At 41.9% G+C, this 23,880-nt stretch overlaps 1 protein-coding gene across 1 annotated transcript; it reads left to right on the top strand.

The window, feature by feature from the left end:
- Positions 1-4,671: 4,671 nt before the first annotated feature.
- Positions 4,672-18,459, top strand: LOC129240564 (uncharacterized). The gene is made up of 3 exons (XM_054876464.1): positions 4,672-4,771; positions 12,152-13,027; positions 15,810-18,459. The coding sequence occupies exons 1-3, from the start codon at positions 4,672-4,674 to the stop codon at positions 18,140-18,142; spliced, it is 3,309 nt and encodes a 1,102-aa protein (XP_054732439.1). The 3' UTR covers positions 18,143-18,459.
- Positions 18,460-23,880: the final 5,421 nt, after the last annotated feature.

The following is a 23,880-nucleotide window of genomic DNA, read 5'->3' on the forward strand; positions in this document are numbered from 1 at the left end:
CAATTTCATCCCCTTCAAAATAATCCCCTCTCGATGAAATACACTTATGCCAACGATTTTTCCAATCCCCGAAACATGCCAAATAATCCATTTCCGGTAGAGCCATCAGCACCTTCTTCGATTCAGCTTTTATCTCCTCAATCGACTCGAAACGCGTTCCCCGGAGTAGTCTCTTAAGTTTTGGGAATAGCCAGAAGTCACACGGAGCCAAATCAGACGAATACGGTGGTTGCGGAACGATATGCGTGGAATTTTCGGCGAAATGGTCACGAAGAACCAGTGCAGTGTGAGACGGTGCATTATCGTGATGCAAAAATCAAGAGTTGTTGGCCCATAATTCTGGTCTTTTTAGACGAATTGCTTCACGTAAACGACGCATAACGCTCAAATAATATTCCTTATTAACAGTTTGGCCAGGTGGAAGGAATTCATAGTGCACCACACCACGAAAATCGAAAAAAACTGTCATCATGACCTTTATTTTTGAACGACTTTGACGTGCTCTTTTCGGTCTGGCCTCGCCTTTAGCACGATATTCGCTTGATTGGTCGGTTGTTTCAGGGTCGTAAGCATAAATCCAAGTCTCATCTCCCGTAATGATGCATTTGAGCTTGTCCTGATAGTCTGAAAGCATTGTTTCACACACATCAACGCGACGACTTTTTTCCGAGAAATTGAGAGTTTTCGGTACCAAACGAGATTTTACTTTTCGTAGGCCCAAACGGTCTTTCAAAATGGTTTTCACAGATCCTTCTGATATTCCGATCATATCAGTAAGGTCTTTAACAGTCAACCGACGATTTTTGAGTACTAACTCCTTCACTTTATTGATGTGTTGGTCATCTGTTGACGTCGATGGTCGTCCGGAGCGCTCCAAGTCATCAACACGTTCTCGACCCTCTTTGAAGTCTTTGTACCACTTATAAACATTTTTCTGCGAAATCACCAAATGCCTTCTGTAACATGCTAAACGTTTCCGCAGCCGAAATTTCATTCCGCAAACAAAATTTGATGGCACTTCTCTGCTCAATCAAATCAGATATTGGTTGTTTGGTAAACACAAGCGTAAATATATTACTGATAATGACATTCACATAAAAGTTGGTCCAGATGTTATTAAGAGTGCTGCCAACTCATGAAAAAAATAACTAGAGCGAAATTTTAATCCCGCGAACTTTGACAAATAAATTCACCTTACTTTTTGCCCACAGTCGGCAGACTTCATATCCTGATGTTATCATGAACCCGTTCTGCCACTCCCTTCTTCAGCCATTAAAGCCACGGTTAGCAAACGGGTTCCTCTAACCCACAAGCGAGCCTGGCAGGCTGAGAGGGGACTGTAGGCAGCTGATTGGACTGATAAAGGGCCGATTTCTATGGGCGAAGCACAGTGCGCTCTGTCCACCATATGGAGAGGAGGATGAGTCGGCGGTCCCTTTCTGTGCATCTGCCCGGCCTTCGCTCGAAGCAAGCTTGAGGTCTTGGGCACTGATATGTAAAGAAATGATCATCGTGCCTCCTTGGTACCACAAGTTACTCGAATATTCAGATTTCTTCGAGGTCGAGTAGATTTAAAGAAAATTAAAAAGGAAACCCGAGTGCAGTACCATGAACTTAATTGTGTCTGAGTGCTGTACTTGATCGTCAAAATTGATTAGACTGCCTTATACAACGTGTAAGCGGCTCATTACGACTAAAATTCGTCTTGTGTTAAGGTAAATAGAACATACGAGGTGTGTTCAAAAATTAAGGTGTATTTTAATTTTTCTCAAAAAAAATCTATTTATACATCAATTTCTATTTTATCATCTTCAAAATTATCCCCCTCAGATATAATATACTTGTGCCAGCGTGTTCTCCCATCCTCGAGAGGGTTCTGATATACACTTTTTGGTATGTCCTTGAGCTCTCTCAGCGATTCGGTTTTTATCTCCTCAATCGCCGCATCCGCCGTCCACCCATGGGTCTCTTCAATCTTGGGAACAGGAAAAAGTTGCAAGGGGTCAAACCTCTTCAGTACGGTGGCTGTGGCATGATAAGGGTGTTAATTTTGGCCAAATAATCTCTCACAAGCAAATATGAGTGAGCAGGTGCATGCTCATGATGCAAAAGCCATGCATTTTTTTCCACAACTCCGGGCGTTTCGAATCGCCTCACGCAAATGGCGCAGAGCTTCAAGATAGTACTCCTTATTTACCGTACGACTTAATGGTAAGAACTCCTGATGCACATGGTAATCGAAGAAAACAGTCTGCAGAACCTTGATATTTTATCAAACTTGGCATGCTTTGTTTGGACTTGGCCCTCCTCGACTCTTGCATTGGGACGATTGGGCTTTGGTTTCGATGTAATAAACATACGAATATGTATACCCATGACTTGTCACCAGTTATGACCCTTTTAGGCAAATCTGGATCATCGTTGATGTCATTTAACAATTCCATGCGACGTTCTTTTTGGTCAACATTCAGCAATTTTGGAACGAACTTCGCTGCCACACGCTTCATGAACGAATTTTCCGAAAAGAGTGAATGGCATGAGCCAACCGATATGCCAACATTTTCAGCAATTTCTCTAATTGTGATTCGACGATTCTCCATAACAGTTTTCTTTACTTTCTCAACATTTTCATCGGTTGTTGATCTGCTGGGTCGTCCAGAGGGAGCGTCGTCATTCACATCTTCTCGCCCTTCTGTGAAAAGCTTGTACCACTTGTAAACATTTTTTGCGACTTCTTTAATTCATTTTTTTCGACAGCAGAAAATCGCCGAACACGCAAAACACTTCTCTTCTGTATGCGTCTCACGAGGCAACTAAAGACCCTGTATTGCTAAAACCGTGAACATATCTTCTAGGCGAGTGTACCAACATAAAAAGAGTAATAGTCGAAAGTCGAATGTACATACATACGTAGCCCGCGAAATTTGAAAGTTCGCCTTATTTTTTGAACACACCTCGTATACTAAGCGATGTATTTGATCGATCGTGGAATGTTTTTCTCTAAAACCAAATTGGTGAGAAGGTATTCGTTTTCCAAATAGCTTTCCGATTACTGGAAGTAGTGACTTCATTGGGGGGTTTTCCCGACTTTGGAATCATTTTGATTTCAGAAATTTCCAGTGCATTGGTATATATTTGAATTTCAAGCATGCATTCCTTATTGAAGTTAGTTTTATTAATGCTTTAGGTGATAAAATTTTTAAGCAAACCGGCTGTGATTAAGTCATATCCTGGACTTTTCTTTAATTTTAAGCTTGAATTTCCTTGGTAAAACTTTCAATTTCAAGATATTCTTGGATAGTGGGAGGTGGCAAGGGATAAAGAGGCAAAGCGAATGTGTCTGCTGGTGAACGAGGACAAAACGAAGTACCTCCTGTCTTCAAACAAACAGTCGGCGCACTCGCGTATCGGCACCCACGTCACTGTTGACAGTTATAATTTTGAGGTCGTAAAAGACTTTGTGTATTTAGGAACCAGCATTAACACCGAAAACAATGTCAGCCTTGAAATCCAACGCAGAATCTCTCTTGCCAACAAGTGCTACTTTGGACTGAGTAAGCAATTGAGCAGTAAAGTCCTCTCTCGACGAACAAAACTAACACTCTACAAGACTCTCATCATACCCGTCCTAACGTATGGCGCAGAAGCGTGGACGATGACAACAACCGATGAAGCTACGCTTGGAGTGTTCTAGAGAAAAATTCTGCGGAAGATTTTTGGACCTTTGCACGTTGGCAACGACGAATATCGCAGGCGATGGAACGATGAGCTGTATGAGCTTTACGACGACATAGACATAGCGCAGCGAGTAAAGATCCAGCGGCTACGTTGGCTGGGTCATGTCGTCCGAATGGATGCAAACGCTACGGCTTTCAAAGAATTCGATGCGGTACCAGCTGGTGGTAGTAGAGGAAGAGGAAGGCCTCCTGTACGTTGGAAATATCAGGTGGAGAAGGACTTGGCTTTCCTTGGTGTGTCAAATTGGCGCCGGTTAGCACGAGAAATAAACTACTGGCGCACTTTGTTAAACTCGGCCAAAATCGCGTAAGCGGTTATCGCGCCAATTAAGAAGAAGAAGAAGATAACTTTTTCTTTTTCATGTTGTTCGTTTTTTTTTTATTATTATAATGGTATGAAGAGTGTTGTTAAGAACGAGAGTTGCTGTTGTGCCAAATACATTCCCCATACAATTTTCGACCGAATATAAATTCGAATCGGCTCTCTAAAGTAGACCCAACTGTGCGACTTTATTTTGCAGTTTACGTTTTTCGAAATCCTTTCTGATGTAGCGTAGGCATCTTTATCTCTATTTTTGTCATATTAGCAACGATTTCTCTGCCTCTAATATATTTTGATCGACTCGTGGTCAATAAAAATTCAAACATCGCGGAGATGTAAAAAACGTGACGAGAATTCGCAGTCGATATGTGAAAAAATTGGGTGATGATCGCGTTGGTTAAGACTGAGGCTGCATACATATGCATATATGCTTGTATGTGTGTGTGCACATACACTTCAATGGACAAACGTCAGTCAACGGCAAACGAAGTATTGGAGGAAGGAGCGTATCGCGATGCAATTATTTCTGCCGCAACGACGGCTGCGCAATGATCGTCTGCTGCATGGTGTGTCAATTGGCAATAATTTGTGGAATATAGTAGAACTACTACAATGTTGCTATCTAAACACGAATGCCAACGGCCATATGACTCTACCTCCACTGCTGCTGGTGGCATTGCCACTCTGGCCATCGAACAATCAAGTGTGGAAGGTAGACGAAGAAGTGGTTTTGCTAAAAATATTCATAAAATGAAAATCGAAATTGTGTTACGTTAAATCTGAGGTCATGCAAAAGTGTATACAAATGTGCCGGTTGCTTTCCTCTGGCCAGCTTTGATGACAGCCACCGAAGCAGTGTGTGTGTGTGTGAACCAATCATAAGTGACTTGACTGAGTGTATTACAACAATGATTTCCCCTAAAATCGCATATATCATGTCGTAATTTAACGACCTTTACATGATCAACGCCAAAGCTAAGCTAATCATAGTGCGCGCATTGATCGGCAAGTACATTCATGTGTAGTAAGTTGGGTATGTATGTATGTAGATATAGGTATGGCCAATGTATACTACAACAACTTAGGCAAAGCGGTGGAGTGGCGGAGAACAAATTATTCAGTGAGTACGACGCTTTTGAGCGGAAATTCGGCTGATAATGGTTTCAATGGAACACATCGTATTCGTATGCGGACTGCCAGAGTTAAGCAATCGTGCGCTGCACAGTGACTTCGTTTGTTTTGATGATCTGAAAATAAGCCTTTTTTATATTGGGTTGAGGAATAAGTTCGTAAAGCGTTTTTACCGTTCATTTGTTTTATTTAAACAAAAAACAATAATGATATCAAAAAGTTAATCATTTATATATTCGCCGATGCTGTTTACAACCTCTTCTCACCTCTCGACCAATTTGTTGATGCCGTTCCGCCAAAAATCGCCTAGTCTGGTGTCGAAGAATTTGTTGAGCCAGTTTTTAAGGGCAACAAAGAAGGTAACGCCCTTCAAATGGTTTGACAGGGAGCGGAAACGATGATAATCGGTCGATGCAAGGTCCGGAGAATACGACAGATACTGAAGGGCATCCCATTCGAGCTCTTGGAGTGCGGATTTGACGACTTGTGCGACATGGGACCTGGACCACACCAAGTCAAGCAAATTTATTCTAAGCCTGATGTGCACCTTAAAGCAGATCTTTATTTTAATCTCTATCATCAGTGAGTACCACATCCAATACTTTCAGAGCTAGGGTGCTTATAGCCGAGGGATCTTTATTCGCTGCGTTATTTATATGTCGTTTTAAAGCTCATAGATCCATCGTCTGCGCTTTTCGCTGTCAAATATCCAAAAATTTCTGGGGCACTCCCATAACCGCCTCACCGGATATTGCCATCGTCAAAGCTACTGCGCCATACAATAGGATCAGAGGCTCATAAATAGTGACAAAAAAAATTTTGGAACTCATTTGACAGCGAGAAACTAATAAATAAAATTTTGATTTCCATTCAAAATTATTTTCATCAAATGAGGTTAAATAGAGCAAAGAGAGGAAACTCAGTTTATCTAAGTCAATCTTAATGCACAGCAAAACTCTTGCCTAAAATGAGATCAGGATCCTCAAAAGAAAGCTAAACAGCAAAACTGTATAGATTCGGTTTGACTAGTTGAGGTAGGATATCTAGTTTTAGGTTCCTGGTCTTTTTTAATACTGCACGGGAGTATAGAGTCGCAATTGCATACTCAAGGCACTTTACATTTAAAACGATTTTCACAAGGTTCTGCCTTTTAGAAGAGATTTCTGTCGAGTATTTCAGCCTTCGGATAAGTAGTGCCAGAGAATGGCAGAAAAGGTATTGTATTGTCTCCTTCTCTTGCACATGCCGACAATTTAAGTCTAGATGAGTTTTTGAAAGGCTACGGTTACAGTATTGGAAGGAGAGAGGAAGAAAAATACAGAATGCCGGCGGATCTGTTCACATAACTTTGCAAACTTACCACTCGTTAAACCGAGAAATGTGAAATCGACTGAGAAATTCGGATTTATTTGGAACTCTGAAAAAGGAGGCACCGAGGTGCACGGCCTTCAGAAACGAGCCATTGTTTCGTTAGCTGTGTGACAATTTGCACCGTCCTATTGAAACCACATATCGTCCACATCCATATCTTCCAATTCGGGCCATAAAAAATTCGTTATCATCTCACGATAGCGAACACTATTCACAGTAACTGCCTGACCGGCCTCATTTTGGAAAAAATACGGCCCAATGATACCGCCGGCTCATAAACCGCACCAAACAGTCACTATTTGTGGGTACATTGGTTTTTCGGCAATCACTCTTGGATTATCATTCACCCAAATGCGGCAATTCTGCCTATTGACGAATCCACTGAGGTGAAAATGTGCCTCATCACTGAAGATGAAGTGCGCGATATGCATTTTGATTTGAACGCCTGTTTTCATAATAAGCCTGAATAACTTTAACGCATTGTTCGATTGTGGTTCGAGTGTGGTTCAAATTGAGTTAGTCTGAAATTGAAAAATGTCAAATGAAATGTAAAAAAAACTTGACGTTTAGTTGTGGTCACATTCAACATCGGCCCTTGAATATATACTTTATATATACTTAATTATTTGCGGTAAACCTCTTTTTATTTTTCGACATATTATAGTCTCCTTTTTGGGTGATATACCTTATACAAGACTGCTCTAGTTTGTAGATGCCTTCCGAATAATAGGAAAAATAGCCATTTCATTCATTCATCTCCTCGTTTTAATAAAATATTTTTAATATTTTTCTCATCCGCCATTTTTTTCAAATTGGAGAACGAATAGTAGCCCAAGGGATCAGAGGAACTCTATTTCCATTATTTTTGCACAACTGCTGAGGCGTGTGCTGGAGTGTTGTCAGGATGGAAATGGAAAATCACTCGACTTCTTCGATTCAAACGAATGGCAATCACAAAGAAATAGTAATTTCAATTGACGTTTTGGCTGATGAAGATATGCTACTAACTAAACATAGTCTCGATACAAGCTACGAATAATTAATTAATTCCTCTTACTATAAAGTATGGGTACATACGTACATGGGTACATCGGAGTTGGCACTTGTGAACTAGACAGCCTGTTTGGCCAAGCTCCTCCTCGTATTTTTGGCATGCGTCTTGATGTTGTTCCACAAATAGAGGAACTCCGACTCCAAACAGCAAAGGGTTTTGTATGAGAAGCTTTTTCATGGCAGAAATACGCTCAGAAGTTTGCTATTGCCTGCCCGAGAGGCGATCGCTATAAGAAAAAACTGTTTCTTTAATTTTGCTGTTTCATGCACGGAGACTCTAACCTGAGCACTCCCGGATGATTAATTCCATAAACTGTGTTATTGGTTTTCATACTGTCGTTTATCATCAATAATCCGGGCACTCCAGTAATCCACACGTCCTCGTGATGCTGGCTGTACGTATTACCGAGTCAGCACTGCATATAAATGTATTTACTCACATGCTTTGCTAAATTATCTCTTAGAAAGGCACTGTGCGCAGCCGCGGTGAGAATTGTTTTTGTTGCTCTATACTGCATTTCTCACTGATAGGTGTCTCTTTGCTTTCATTGCAAGGCGAAGGTGCTCTATGGTTTACGCAGATCGTGCAAGAATCGTGTTAATGCCATTGTTACTCCTTTTCGTTGTTGTTGTTCTTTTTTTTTTTGTTTTTGCTTGTTCCAGCTCATTGAGGTTTCGTTGTTGGTTTCATGTGAGCAATTTAAGTTGTTTAGTATTTTTGTTTTTATTTTGCTTTGGCGGGTAATGAAAGTGTGCCCTTGAGGGCGTGTCAACAGTCGTGCCAAGCATATTGACGACGACCACAATAATACAACGCCAACAACACAACAACAACAACCACAGTTTTCTACATAGCCAATGATGTTTAGTATTGTTTTAGTTGTTGTCGTTGCTCCACGTAGCGATTTTTGGCGCGCATGCGTTTCACATTAATGCGATTGGAATGCACAAACTACAGCAACAACAACAACCATATATGTATAATATGTGCATATGTATGTGATTGAACATATTGTATGTATGTATTTATATTGCAAGCTAAATTGCAATGCCTTGGATTGCTTTTCTATTTGGGTATTCGTGTATTGCTTGTTGTTGCCAAAACAACGTCACTGCACTTCAATAATGTGGCTAATAGTTTTTGTTGCTGTTGCTGTTGCTGCTGTATCGATGCAGCAGCGGCTATTAATGATAATCATGACGATTCGTTCTGCCCCTCCAAGAAGTTTTAATGGGGTTTACGTGATTTTGATGATGAGTTGCGACCGGCTTTCGCGGAACTAATGTGCAACAAGCAGCGGCAGCAAATGCAACAACACAATTGTATTAAAACGCCTCCACTCAATGTATTATATGGTATATGCATACATGTGTATGTATGTATGTATGTATGTACAAATGTATAACTTGGCAAGTCTCCCGTCTCACCTTACCACTTCTGCCTTACAACACTCCACAGTGCTTTAGTTATTTGTGGCACTCTGCATGTTTTATGGCAAAAAATGAAAGTGTTTCGATGTTGCATGCAACCTAATTAAGTTTTGCACATTTCCTAATTTGCTTTTATGCACCCATTTGTTACAGTAAAGGCTGGTACCACTCATTGAGCAGTGGCATTAATACGTTCCCGTATCAGAATGCTGTGCTGCTCATGGCACCAGCAACAGATTGCAGTTTATTGCTATGCAGCAAAGCACAGCAACAACAACAACCATATCAGGCACTGCAAGCATCAAAAACAGTAGTCAATGTGCTGCCAAGGCGACAAATGTTGCAAATAGAGACATAAATAACTGGTATTCGACAAGCGTGTAACATGAATGATCAGTTGCAATAAAGCAATAACGAAAAATGTTGCATGCTCGGCTGCTGGCATTACACGCCGGTGACAAATTGTCTGAGCAGTGATGAAAATATCAACGTCAGCACAACAAGTCGATTGAAGTGGAGTGGAAAAGTAGTTTATACTACAAATGTACATATATATCGGGTGTTTTTTTAAGATTTGTGAACTTAAAATGATACTAAGCAACAGAAATATTGTTAGAATGAATTTTTTTATTATAAAATGGTAGATAACTTCATGCCATTTATTAGGTTGGGGAATAAGTTCGTAGCGTTTTTATCGAAGATTTTTATTGAAACAAAAAACAATAATTATATCAATCGGTTAATCAATTATATGTTCGCCGTTGCTGTTTACAACCTCTTCCCACCGCTTGACCAATTTATTGATGCCGTTCCGCCAAAAATCGCCTAGTATGGTGTCGAAGAATTTGTTGAGCCAGTTTTTAAGGGCCTCTTTGTTATCGAAGGTAACGCCCTTTAAATGGTTTGGCAGGGAGCGGAAAAGATGGTAATCGGTCGATGCAAGAACACGGAGAATACGCCAGATGCTGAAGGACATACCATTCGAGCTCTTGGAGTGCGGTTTTGACGACTTGTGTAACATGGGAACTGCCGTTGTCTTGTGGTTTGACCATGTCGATCAGGTCCTTTCAGTCGAATAGCCTCATTCACGCGGTGTAGCTGGGCAATACAGAGCTCCTTGTTGACCGTGGCATTCTTTTCGAGCATTTCCCAGCGCGCCATGCCCTCTCAGTTCCACCAAACACATATCAGGATCTTCTTTTGATGAAGAACCGACTTGACTCTCAGCTTTGCCGTATTTCCTGGAGCCACCCACTCCTTTCTTCGCTTCATATTGATGTATAGGCATCATTTCTCATTTCTCGTGACGATTCGGTACAAAAAGCGTTGTTTATGACAGCGTGTTGCTCGATGACGGGCGAGATGCGGAGAAGGCAGCTTTCTCAGTTTTTTCGTTGAGCTCGTAAGGCACCCAGGCTCCCAATGAATGAAGATGATTGATCGTTTTATGATCGCAGCTCATTTTTTCCGCCAAGTCACGACTGGTTTGGCCGTCGTTCTCCTTCAAACGAGAATTGAGACGTTCTTCAGTGAATTCAGAAGGCCTTTCGCTGCGGTCGCCATTTTTGAACTTTGCAAACCATTTTACTGGCTGTAGTCTCGCGACTCGCTTATAACATCTTCTCCATACACGTCGCAAATGTCCCGTGCTGTTTCACAGCTTTTTGACCTCGATGAAAAGCAAAGAAGAGCAGGTTTCGAAAGTGTTGATTTTTGCCTCCTGGGTACTCCATTTCGAAGCCATAAAACTAATAAAAAATTAGATAACTCAAAAATACAATTAACATAGTTTCGTAGAGCAGAAAGAGTTCTATCGACTGCATAGTTACCCTTTGCCAAATAGCAACTAAATCGTTGTAAAATAAAAGAAGAAAAAAATATAAAAACGCTATGAACTTATTCCCCAGCCCTATATTTATGATATCCAGCACATGTCCACAGCTGCTACGAGTTGCATGGTCCATTCAATCAGTCCAATTTTTGACTACTTTTTATTATAAATTTGCCCGCATGGCGTCAATGGTGGCTTGAATATTGCAAGAAATCGATTGTTCACTGCGCTGAATGGCAAAGTGCGCCGTTTTGTTGGAACCAAATGTCGTCGCTGTTTAGCTGATTAAATAAATAAATAAATAAAATTCAAACAGCATAGCTCGATAGCGCTCGCAATTTACTGTAACGAGAGCTGCCGTTCCTCAGCTCGAGCTGCCGTTCCTCATCTCTAGAGAAATAAGGACCTATGATGCCGCCAGTGCACCATGAACTTCGCGAACAGAATTGTTTTTTGTTTCAAAGTAAGTTTCCACAATATGGAAGTGTTGCTCTGGCGTTAAATGATCCATGATGACTTGTCAAACCTCACTGAACAGAAATGTCGACATGTCTATCGTTGTCATGCAGCTAAAAAAGCACCCAATAGTACTAAGTGTTAGCACCAACTTTAACTTTTCAATACTAGCTATGCTGCAAAGACTGCATGGACCTTTCAAACGAATCTCGCATGAAGCTTTATTTGTGTGAGTGTATTTGTGTGCATATATTTTACTAAGCAGGCAAATCGGAATAATAAATAAGCAAAAACGATTTATTTCTCTAAAAGATTTCAAGTGCAAATTTTCGCAAACAGATAAAACAAAAAAACACTTTGAAAGCAACAATAAAAAAAAACCAAAAATTGAGCATTTAAAAAAACGAATAAGTACTTTGAAGCCATCAAAGGAAGCTCAAGTTTAGTAATTAAAAAAAATATGCTACAAAGGCGAGTCATACAATGCACATGCACACACACACACACCTGTATGCATACATGCCCTGAAATGTTATATGGATATAAAAACAATAAAAGAAAAAATTAGAACCCGCCGCAGCATATTTTAGCAAAACCTGTGGGGTTGCTTGGAGTTATTCAAATACTTCGTAACACTAATTTGCGTATTTGCTTTTGAATTGCTTGCGAAGCAATAGAATACCAAAAATATTCCATACACCAAAACCCATCCCCCTGCAAGTAACATTCGCAACCCTAAATAGATTTGCAACTTTTTCTCTTTTAATCTCTTGGCATTCAGTTTCATTGTTATCTTTTGCCTTTTCATTTAATTTGCAGAACGCCAAGGACAGCACAGACACAGACATAGCCAAGAGCAAGGGCAAGTACATCAGCAACAACAACAACAGCGAGGAGCCCAACGTAGTCCATTGCCATCCTCATCAACAACCCTAACATCCGGTGAAGCTCTTACGCTTCGCGTGGTAAATCCTTTAGACAACTTGACGACACACCAACCACGAGGCATACGAGAAGGCAACGTGAGTGAGCGGAATCAATTTGGTAATCGGGTGTTGTGCAGAACTCCACCACCAGTCTACGATTCACTGCCAGCCACACCACCACCCTCTTATACGCCGCATAGTGGTGTGGATGTGGGTGTTGCTGGTGGGGCTACAGCTGATGGTGGTGTGATTGTAAACGCTGTTGCACGTAGTCCAGAGATCTGGCAACAATGTCAACCTTTCAGCGCTCAACTGGGCCATAATGCCGCAGATTATCGTGAAGTTGTGTTGCCGGCAAATAGTATTGTATATCATCAACAGCAACAAAGACAGCAATTAGTGCAACATAGTGAGAATGTGGCGGCAACAGTTGAGCAGCAAGAGCAAGAGCAACAGCAAGAGCGATTACTTGAAGCACATTTGCAGCTTGGAGAGCAACAACAGCAGCAGCAACAACAACAATTGCGCCGTCGCAGGCGTTTACATTTGCTGCAGCAACAGCGTCTATCGAATATTAACGCCGCAAGCACAGACAGCACCAGCAGCAGCAACTGCAGCTTTGACTATAGGCACAACAACAATTATCATTTTAACAGCAGCAATCAACTCGGCGGTAGCAGCAGCGATAGCGAGGCTTATGCTCGTTTGCCAGTTGGTAGTGAACGACGCCAACAGTGCCGTCAACAGCGTATTGGCCGCGGCTTAAGAGGTATGCCCACTGTCAATTCGATGACATATCGATGGTTTTCGAGAAAAGTGACATAATTCAAAAATACAAAATACTGAGTTAGGTCAGTTTTTTAGATAAGTAACGCGCCAATTCGATCACCTGACAAAACAACACTAACGCCATCTCTCAGAATTGCTTCAAGATTCGCTTATGACGCTTTTCCAGATAAAAATATATAAACTCTGTAGTTGATTTTTGCTTTTAACGGCAAAACTCCGAATTTTGAGTTAATTTTGAGTTATGTCGCTTTTCTCGAAAACCATCGATATGAAGTTGTCGATGGCACATGCCAGCCTTTTCGCTTTTTTACTAACTAATTTTCATGTCACTAAAATTTTAATGCATTACTGAAATTTTAAAATCTCTTTCATATTGAGGCCCAACACATTTTTATGTCATAAAGCCATCATCTTATTCCACCGAACGAAATGAATACATAGCCTACTTCGCTCCACTTAAGCAATTGCAAGTCCAACAAATTCTCCTCCTATTTACTCTTACTTTTTTACTGTATTTCCCATTTTAACGTATGGATGCCTGGTTTGGTGGGAAGCTCTTCGGAAGCGCTATAATATCACTAAGCTGAGGAACAAAAGGACTGAATGTCGTTTTGTACTTACTTCCCGTCAATTTTAAAGTTATTTCCTTCCCTGCTCAAAGTGCAATCAGGTTGAAAGAGGTTGGTCGCTGGAGACAGTCGCTCAAGGGGCATGGTAGCAGTTTTAGGCAGTATTTATCGTATTTCTCTCTCATGCACTTCTCCAAACTTCGTACATAGCTCTCTATGATCAAACTGCAGTTTGAGGCTCGTGCCAGGGAAATCTTTCCAAGTAGGTAGAATTGGAATGAGGAGAAAATCTGCACTGAAGTTGGTAAACTGTCTACGCAGGCGGCTCCAAATGGAATCGGGAGACGGAGCAGAGGTGTTCTCTAAATCAGCCAATATAACTATTTCCTTAAAACTGCCGAAAACTGTGTTTTTCAGACAGAAGTCTTTGCCATCCGCCAGGCATGCGAGGGGAATATTAACACGATAGTCAAGCCGCGATTAAAGCTCTAATGACGCCATGGTGATACAAACTGGTCAACTACTGTAAGGAGGAGATCAAATCTGGGTTCCAGGACATAGGAACATAGAGGGGAAAAAAATTGCTGATGAGCTCGCCGGGGTCGACTGAATTGGTCTCAGAGACCTCCTCCTCGGCCATTGCCATCCCACTGACTGTTGTTAAAGGGGAACTACACAACTTATTTCGCAAGAAAACGCAGAAGCGATGTAGCTCCATCTCTTCATGTGCTATTTCGGAAACCATGTGGCTCCGATACAATAAACGGAAGATTCAGAAAGTCCTCAAAGTTCCCATTCACGCCATTCATTTTTCCAAACTCTTAGCTGTGTTTATCGGTCATTAGACGACCCGCACACATGCGGAAAAGCTAGGTTTACCATTAAATCCCCATTGCAGAAGTTGTGGGGACCTTTCAGAGAAGAATACTGTTGACCTCTTTCTCTGTAAATGTCCGGGTTTGGTGGCTAGATGATTAAGATTCCTGAGTGCTCCTTTCCTCGAAAACCTGGGGCAATGCACCAACCTAAAGGTTGGCTCTGGTTGGCTTTAGATATCTGCCTGTTGGGGGTCTCATACTGGCGCTTTACTGCTACTTGGTGAGTGCGAGACTGATACATCTAAATAAGCTTTTGTGTAGCTTTTGGAGGTAGTTAGAAACAATATTAATAGGGTAGGTCAATAAATCAATCGTTTGACAATTTAAAGATGATACTCAATCGCAATCCGAAAGGGTTTTTGCGACGAAGCGAAATCGCCATTAGTTGCTGAAATCAGAGTTCTCCTTCTTCTTGATTGGCGCGATAACTGCTTACCCGATTTCGACCGAGTTTAACAAGGAGCGTCAGTCGTTTCTTTCTCGTGTTAACCGGCGCCAATTGGACACACCAAGTGAAGCCAAGTTCTGCTCCACCTGATATTTCCAACGCAGAGGAGGTCTTCCTCTTCCTCTACTACCACCAGCTGGTACCGCATCGAGAACTTTTTCCATCCAGGAGCATTTGTAACCATTCGGACGACATGACCCACCTAACGAAGCCGCTGGATCTTTATTCGCTGCGCTATGTCTATGTCACAGTAAAGCTCATACAGCTCATCGTTCCATCGCCTGCGATATTCGCCATTGCCAATGTGCAAAGGTCCAAAAATCTTACGCAGAATGTCTCTCTCAAACACTCCAAGCGTCGCTTCATCGGATATTGTCATCGTCCAAGCTTCTGCATCAGACAATAGGACGAGCGTGTTGAGAGTCTTGTAGAGTGTTAGTTTTGTTCGTTGAGGGAGGACTTTCCTACTCAAATGCCTACTTAGTCCAAAGTAGCTTTTGTTGCTTTTCATTGCATTTTATTTATCAAACCGCGCTGGAAGGTGTAGCAAAATATTCTGTTAGTTGAACCCTATTTGACCGCAGCCCCAATTATAATACTAAAAGTCAAAATATTTTAGACTTAGTTCGTAAAGATAAAATCACCAACGACGACTTACGACAACTCATTCCCATGGCAGTCAGTTCTACACACCGGAATGACCCGGGTTTCTCCCGACCAAGGGCTGCCATCCCAATAAACTTGCCCTGTCCAGCGCGCTGAACCTCACTGAGGACAACTTTACTAATATTTCTTGCTCTGCCTCCTTATCGAAACACACACGATTGCTTTGGTTCTTAACTCAAGTTCTTCTTTTTGTTTTCATAGATGCCTATTGCCCTGACTTGCTACACGCCTGCTCTCTTATCCTTCATCAACATCTCGAACAGCCGATTGAAGCCAATGACACTAGCGACAGCTCTGTGAGCAATTTTACGCCTACGCCACCAGCTCGCACCCAAAGTCGGTGCTCAACAGATTATGTGGAAATAGAAGAAATCCGTCCAGTGACTCGCGATCGGGAAGCTGAACTATTTAGAGAGCTCCAGCCTGGTAGTTGGCAGATTCAGGCTGCTCGAGCGATTAGCACACCTGAACTAGTCTGTAGGAACGATGTTGGCGCACCGTTAAACGTGGCATGCGTTAAAAGCCCAGACGTCGAGTACCAAAGATTAATAAAGAATTCAACTCAACGGGACATGGGTCAGAATTTGAGCCTACGCCGGCCGCGTATCTCACTGACTTGGGTATTAAGAGAGCAACAACAACAGAGCCAACAGCAACAACCAAACGAAGTACAAACGCCAACAAATGATGGTGACGACGAACCGGGTACTACGAAAAAACTCGGTAATGGCACAGCCGAAACACCGAATAATAATAACGGTTGTGTGATTGGTACGGCCGAACCGAAGCAACGCACCGAAGTGGTACCGACACAGTTGACCACCACGTCGACTACAAATACGGCTACTACCACAACAACAACCACAACAACGAAACGATATCGTCTAAAACAATTGCCCGGTAGTAATGACCCACTAAACGGGTATGCTACCACGCCCACCGCTTATATGCCAGCTAATGCTTTGGCACCACAAAAATTTTTCAGCAATCAAAATTTGCTGGAATACAGGGATAAGTCACGTGCACCCTCCCGCGAGCTATTATTCGTCTGTACACCACAACGACTGCCGAAGAGTTACGATACCAGCGACGCGCTTTCATTGGCCAAGAAACGCAATGAGATACGTAAGAGGCTGGCATCTAAAATGGCAACATTGCAGGCGAACGGCAGAGCCAAGGCGGATGGTGCTGAGGCAAATCAATTGGCGAAAAATGGTTGCGCGTCGGTAGCAGCATCGGGTGCGGCCAACACCAATTGCGTTGTTTTGGAAAAGGATGAGCTAAAGTCTTTGAAAGGCACTTACTCCGAACCAAGTCTAATAGCGGCATCGGACGGCCATCAACGTCGACACCGGCATCGCAAACGACGCGAACGCAATCGTGGTCCAAAGTTCGGTTACGAGATTAGCAATGTGGATGAGTTTCTCTCGAAGTGTTCGCTAGCTTCGCCCGGCAACATACCGGTCGTATTATCGACACCCAGTACTTTGTACCAAACGCGGCCTGGGCAACATCAAATCGAAATTCCACTACCACTGGGCATGGTCGTGAATGCGGTTTTCAAAAACCAAAATTGGTTATATGTACAAACGCCACACGCGGAAGAGGGTTATGTTGGCTATTCCTGTTGTCTGCCCCTCGGCATACTACCGCCCAGCGCGCGTAGCGGCAGCACGAGCAACAACAAGCCAGCACCCTGTTGGGAGTCCAATGGCGATATATTTCCTCGACCTGGTGGCAATATGACCGATTCCGAAAAGGAGATACGACTACGCGGTGGTACACGTTCCGATGGCGCACGCACGCCACGCGGCAAGCGCGGCGATGCAGTCGGCACCGATGACGATGCGAAAAATGGCAATACCTCAGTCATTTCCGCCGCTGCCTCCACTTGCGGTGAACATCAGGTGGATAGTTTGTATTTACGCGCAGCATCACAGCCGCGACTAGTCGAAAAGGCATACGCACAGCTCAAATCCACCAAACAAGCGCTGGCTTTGCGCAACAGCGGTAACGATGAATACGTCACGCTCCAGCAGCAGCAACACAAGTCAAAGTTGCATGTGCAGAAACATATGCAACAACAACAACAACAACTACAGCAGTTGCACCAGAAGCACCTGATCACTGGGCCGTACATCACGAACGGCCATAACGGTCAACACCTTCATCCAAAGAACGCGAACATTTCGACTATGGGTAGTGTTTCGCAAGCTGCTAGCGTAGCCTCTGTGTCGCACAGCGCCAGCTTTGCGGCGAAGACTCCAATCAACGGGAGCGTGCACGACACCAATCAACAGCAAAACGCCGGCGTCTTACACATGGCCAGCAGAAAGCAGCATGGCTTACGTCAAACGCTTGTCGCCATCAATACTGATTATTCCACCGACAGCATTGTGCTGCACAAGGGCGAAATAGTAACGCTTTGTGAGTGTCGGGAGTCCAAAGATCATCAGCAGTGGTTCTACGTGCGCACCCGGGATGGGCGTGAGGGCTACATACCAGCCGAAGTGGCCGGACACGGCTACTTGTAGGCGCACACCGGATTCACGACCACTTTTTGCATACTAATCATTTAAATACGAGTATAAAAGATTTTTCTAGTTGTAAGTTGCACACTCATTCCAGTCGCTTAGTCTGTAGCAGCTTAATACTTCTTAATATCAATTATGAATAAAAGCAAAACAAACAAAAAACAAAAGAAAAACAAAAGAAAAAAAATAAGAAATCGGCTCAAGAAGACAAATGGTGGATATATTAACTATGAATGCTAATAAAAATGTTATATGTACTTTAAGTATACAAGTGTTGTTTGTATGTATGTGTATGAACTAAACGATAATTGCAATGAAAGCTGTTTACAAATATAATATGAAATAAATTATCATTCATCATCACACCAATTTAAATTTCGATAAGTGTTTGATTTTGACACTAAACATACCAAAAGGAGTAACTACTCCTACGGCAGCACTTGAAAGAATACTCAACCTACCACCGATTGACATTGCGGCAGAAGGTGTAGCAGCTCGACCTGCCGCAAGACGTAACGCAAGGGTGAATTTACCTGTAAAATATTCGGACATAGCTCAATAGGTATGAGTTATCGGACCAATATAGTCATGTAGAAGAGATTCCGAACAACCATAGAAGAGGGATGGAAAAGAGGTATGAAACCTAGCCCCAATGCACTTAATACAGAATGAACGATATGAAGTGTTACCTATTCAAAACACCATAACTTTTTTGTGTGAAATTAGTTTTTATTGATTTCAAAGACAAAATTGTTCAAAAATGATTACAACTTTGAAATATATTCACTTTAGCTCGATATGACCACCTTTTGCCTTGACTATAGTTGCTTTCTGCACGAATGTGATCTTGAGGTATTTTGGCCCACTCCCGTATAATTGCTTTTTTCAGCGCATCCATACTGGCATATTTCTTAGTCCTCACCTTGCTCTCTAAAATGGTCCATCGGATTTGCGTCTGGCGAATTCGAAAGCCGTCGTGTGGACGAAATGAAGTGTGGAACATGATTTTTTAACTATTCTCACTATCTTAACTATTCACACGAGCTTTATGAGTCGGTGCCGAGTCCTGTTGGAACGTCCATGGTCTTCTAAAACATTTTCCCGATAATAAGTCGCATTCACTTTGACACCAGGCTCGATAAAAACGATTGGAGAGCGTCCATCAGCGGTCACTGCGGCCCAAACCATTACTTGCGATGGGAAATTGCTTCGAGTGGCCATACGTAGGCTCAAATTCTCGTATGAGCGTTCGGTCAAGCAAACACGATCGTTTTGAGTGTGTATGAACTGCTCAATTGGGGAATTTTTTTCATCAGAAAACAAAATTTTAGGAAATTCGCCATGTTCGTACAAGCGCAACAACTCCTTTGCTCTTTCGCACCGAACTTTTTTTGCTGGGGTAAAAAATCGTGCGCTGTTTGGAACTTGTAAGCCTTGACCTTAAGCTCATTTTTCAATATGCGTCGAATGCTGTCTTGCGATATTTTCAGTTCTTTGGCCATTTTTCTTCCACTTGGACGTGGATTTCGTTCAAGTCGAGCCTTCACTTTCCGAACCATTTCTGGCGTTGTTGCGGTTTTTTTGGTCCACCTCCATAGCGTTTTGCAATGCTACCAGTATCATTGTAACGATTTACAGTGCGATACACAAAAATTTTATTCACTTTGAGGTGACTGAGCTCACGAACAATGGCTGGTTGTGGTTTTCCAGCCAAATATAATGCAATCACACTATTACGTTTGAATTCCATCACAGAAAAAAAAATCAACTAAACTGAGACGCAAATGATGATGATTTTGATGGCTTATAAACAATATATTGAACTGTCATTAGAACAATTTTGATGTTGATGGTGAGCTGTTTTAGAGATGCAGGCAGTGTGAAGTTGGTAACACTTCATATCGTTCACCCTGTATATTTACTGACGGCTCGAAAAGGATGGACGGTGTAGATGTAGGGATTTATTGCGCAGAGCTGAACATCAGGCGGCCAATTAAGCTCCCTGACCATTGCAGTAGTTTTCAAGTAGAAGTCTTTGCGGTAGGAAAACACTAGCAAGGGCATCGACCAACTCCAACATAAATATATACGTTGACAGTCAAGCGGCAATAAAGGCAATAAACTCATATGAAATTTCATCTAAAAACGTTCTTAGGACCAGGGAAACCATAGAGAGACTAGTCGCAGACAGACGGGTTACACATCTATTGGGTACCCGGACATAAGGGCATTGCAGGAAACGAAATTGTAGATGCGATTGCCAAAAGCGCTGTACAATTCGAAAAAGAAAACGACATACTGTCCCCTTTAAATACGGTATACAATGGCATTGCTGCGGACATGAAAACACGGATAGACAGGAGTTGGAATAATCTAGCCACTTCTTAAACCGCGAAAATTATGTGTACACAGAGTGCTGATAAATACGCCAGATTCGTACTAACCCTATCTAGAAAGGACAGCAGAACTATCGTAGGTATACTGATCGACCACAATTTGTTAGCGGCACACGCATCCGAGATAGGAATTACAAACAACGATAACTGCAGATTTTGCAATGAACTAGAAGAGAGGGAAACTCTCGAACACTTTCTATGTTCTCGCCCTGCATTAGCTTTAACGCGAATGAAATGTTTAGGAACTCTATAATATGAGAGATTAGAATGTCAGTCGGGTTTAAAGCTTCAGAGCTTACTTAGATTCGCAAAAGACGCAGGCTTATTACAAGAAGCCCATTACAAGGAAGCGTAAGGGTCAAGCTCTTATCTTACCTTATACCATAACGGGTTAAATGAGCCATTTTGAACTTTTGCATTGGAAATGCAAGTATCGCTTTTGCACATTTGACTTCATAACTTTTTGGTGATCAGGAACCCAAATCATTTTCACCAAAAGGTGGCTGCATGGAAAACAGTTTTTCATTGCTTAGCCAGCCCTGATTTATTTGTAAAATCGAAGCAAAATCAGGGAGATGGAGTGTGGGCTCGGGAAAATAGGAACACTAACCTCATCTCCCCGGAGATGCCTTGATAATTAATCTACAGTCATGATACCATTTTTTTTATATTGCTGATCGTATTGTAGTCGGTAAGTTGCACATTTCTGCGAATACTGTTGCGTAAAGTAGTTCAATCAAGTTCTAGCTGAAAATAATTTCAAGAAAATATTAAAATTTTAGATTGAAAGTAGCTACCAAAAATTGAAAGTTTTGGTAAGTAGCTCATATTTTATTTCGATTGCTTTAGTAATACTCTAAATTACTATAGATAATTATTAAATAAATTTAAAAAAAATGGTTAGAAATTTATAAAATTCATTCTTTGACAACGAAAAGATGCCAAGCGGAATAGAACTCGAGACCTCATTGAATTTAAGAAATTTAAGATGAAATGGGTAAGTATTGCGTAGGGATCTAGTAGGAATATGAAAATGAATAAAGCGATGAACAATCAATTTCTTATTTAATTACACTAAAAACAAGAGACAGTGAGATTATACGAGTAGACCTTCCACTCCCTAGAGACTTTAAGTTAATTAAAATCAAACGGGAATTAAAGGAAGGGATAGGATTTGAGAATTTTAATGACCTGAGAGGATATTTGAGGAACACCTTCCGTGTACGTTCAATTATCTCAATTGCAAATTGGTGGCAAGGCCTCTAGATAAATTTTGCATATTCTAATCTAGAGCAAAGAAAGGAAGTAAAGAGTAATTTGTAAGTGTAGGGGTACGAGAACATCGAGCTATTACGCCGTATAAAACCCAATATTGAGTAAGAAGTGGATACAGTAAAGTTAATGTGACTATTGAACGAAAAATGGGAGTCAAAGATCACACCCAGATCTTTGAATTTATGAACCGATTGAAGTAAAGTATTATCAATGCTATAAGATGACTGGAAAACATTTTGAGTTATAGCTGAGAAAGTGACATTAAAACATTTCTTAACCGATTTTACGCAAATATCTGAGTTTGAAAGCGTATAAAATACAGCTACTTCAAGATTTCAAGACGGCCGATCTTCCAAAGCGTCATAATCAGCCCAATCATAGAATCCGTCGTAGACTGTTTTTCTTAGAACCTAAGAAATTGTGATCATACAATTCGAATAGCTCCAAACGTATGTACATTCGAAATTCGCAGAGTAGCATTTACCGAGTATACTCGTAACGTCAAATCTTAGAGTTTCGTACAATTTTTCTACGACGACGTTAGACTAACGGACAAAAATTAGAACGAGTAATAAAAAGAGGATTTAAAAGGAAACAACTAAAAGAGCTATAAAATGTGAGTCCTAACTAAACTATAAATAAAAAGAAATTTTTGAAGTATATGTTCTTTTATGTGGCTTCCACAGGTGTAAAGTTGTAACAACGCGGTAGAAGTATGCTACTTTGTTGGAGCTAATAAAGGAGAAATCAATTATGGCATTGCTCCTGTAGGATCATCATAGGGCTAGGTTGCAGTAGAGGAATTTTTCTTTAGTCATCATCATCATCAGGTAGCGATTAGAGCTCAGGGTGAGCTTTAGCTTCATCCACAATCCTCTTCCTAACTCGTAGCTTTTTCAGGTCGGCTATGGCTTGGTTAAGCCAGGGATTTAATGTATTTCACGACGTCTTCTCCCTGGCATAAGTTTAGCAACTCATCGTCGTAGCGTATGGGGCCAAACACCCTTCGGTGTACTTTTCCTTCCAAAACTCTTAAGCTACTTTCGTCTTTGCTTGTCAATGTCCAGCACTCGCAGCCGTAGGACAGCACTTGGATGTACAACACCACTAAAGTACAACACCATTAAATTAGAGAGAGTGCAGATAACTGCATGTGTGGGCATCACTGGTGCTTGTAGAATATGTTCCACTGCTGCGCTCAACGTTATTCTGCACTTACTTCCTGTGGATCTGCAGGTTAAATCCTTTGCTGCTCAGAGCGCTATCAGGTTGAAGAAGCTTGGCCTCAGGAGACAATTTCCTGTAGAACATAGTAGCATCTTGAAGCAGATCTTCCATTCCTTCTCTGTTCTTCGCACTGATCTCTCCATCCGCAAACTGTGTTTTGAGGGTTGTGCTAGGGCTATCTTTCCGAGCAGGCAAGACTGGAAGGAGGGGAGAGTCGGCACGGATATAGGTACCTCCATCTTCACTGACGAATCCAAAATGGAGTCTAGAGTGGGAGCGGAGGTTTTTTTCTAAATCAGCCAGCATTTCGGTCTCCTTTAAACTGCCGGAAATGAGCAGCGTTTTTCCACCAGAGGACTTCGCGATCCTGCAGGCATGCAAAATGCTTCAAGATCGCTGTGGGGAGGGAAATATTAATATTTTTTTCGATAGCCAATCTGCGATTAAGGCCCTGTCGTCGCCGTATTACAGCTCTCTTCTGGTGAACTCCTGTAAGGAGGAACTCAAACATCTCGGTCGAGCAGGAAACATCTCCCTTATCTGGGTTCCTGGGCACAGGAATATAGAGGGACATGAAATTGCTAATGAGCTTGCCAGGAAGGGGTCGACAGAACCAGTTTCAGATGTCCCACGTCTCAGACATCGTTGTCCCTTTGTCCGTTGTTAAAGGGAAACTGCACAATTAATTTCTAAACAAAGCGCAAGACAGATGGAGGTCTGTCTCATCGTGCGCTATTTCGCAAACACTATGGCGCCAATACGAATAGAAACAGAACGCTTAAGGTGATGGGAATCCCCCGCCATTCAATTTTCAAACTCATTGCGGAGTTCACTGATCAC

The sequence above is a fragment of the Anastrepha obliqua genome, chromosome 3 (assembly GCF_027943255.1).
Source record: "Anastrepha obliqua isolate idAnaObli1 chromosome 3, idAnaObli1_1.0, whole genome shotgun sequence".
NCBI classification, from domain to species: Eukaryota; Metazoa; Arthropoda; class Insecta; order Diptera; family Tephritidae; genus Anastrepha; species Anastrepha obliqua.

What these genes read in the sequence shown, in the direction of transcription:
- LOC129240564 (XM_054876464.1), top strand. Translation starts at nt 4,672, where the DNA reads ATGTTGCTATCTAAACACGAATGCCAACGGCCATATGACTCTACCTCC. An exon ending in CGAACAATCAAGTGTGGAAG is followed by an intron (nt 4,772 to 12,151) that starts GTAGACGAAGAA and finishes TTTAATTTGCAG; the next exon opens with AACGCCAAGGACAGCACAGA. An exon ending in TATTGGCCGCGGCTTAAGAG is followed by an intron (nt 13,028 to 15,809) that starts GTATGCCCACTG and finishes TTGTTTTCATAG; the next exon opens with ATGCCTATTGCCCTGACTTG.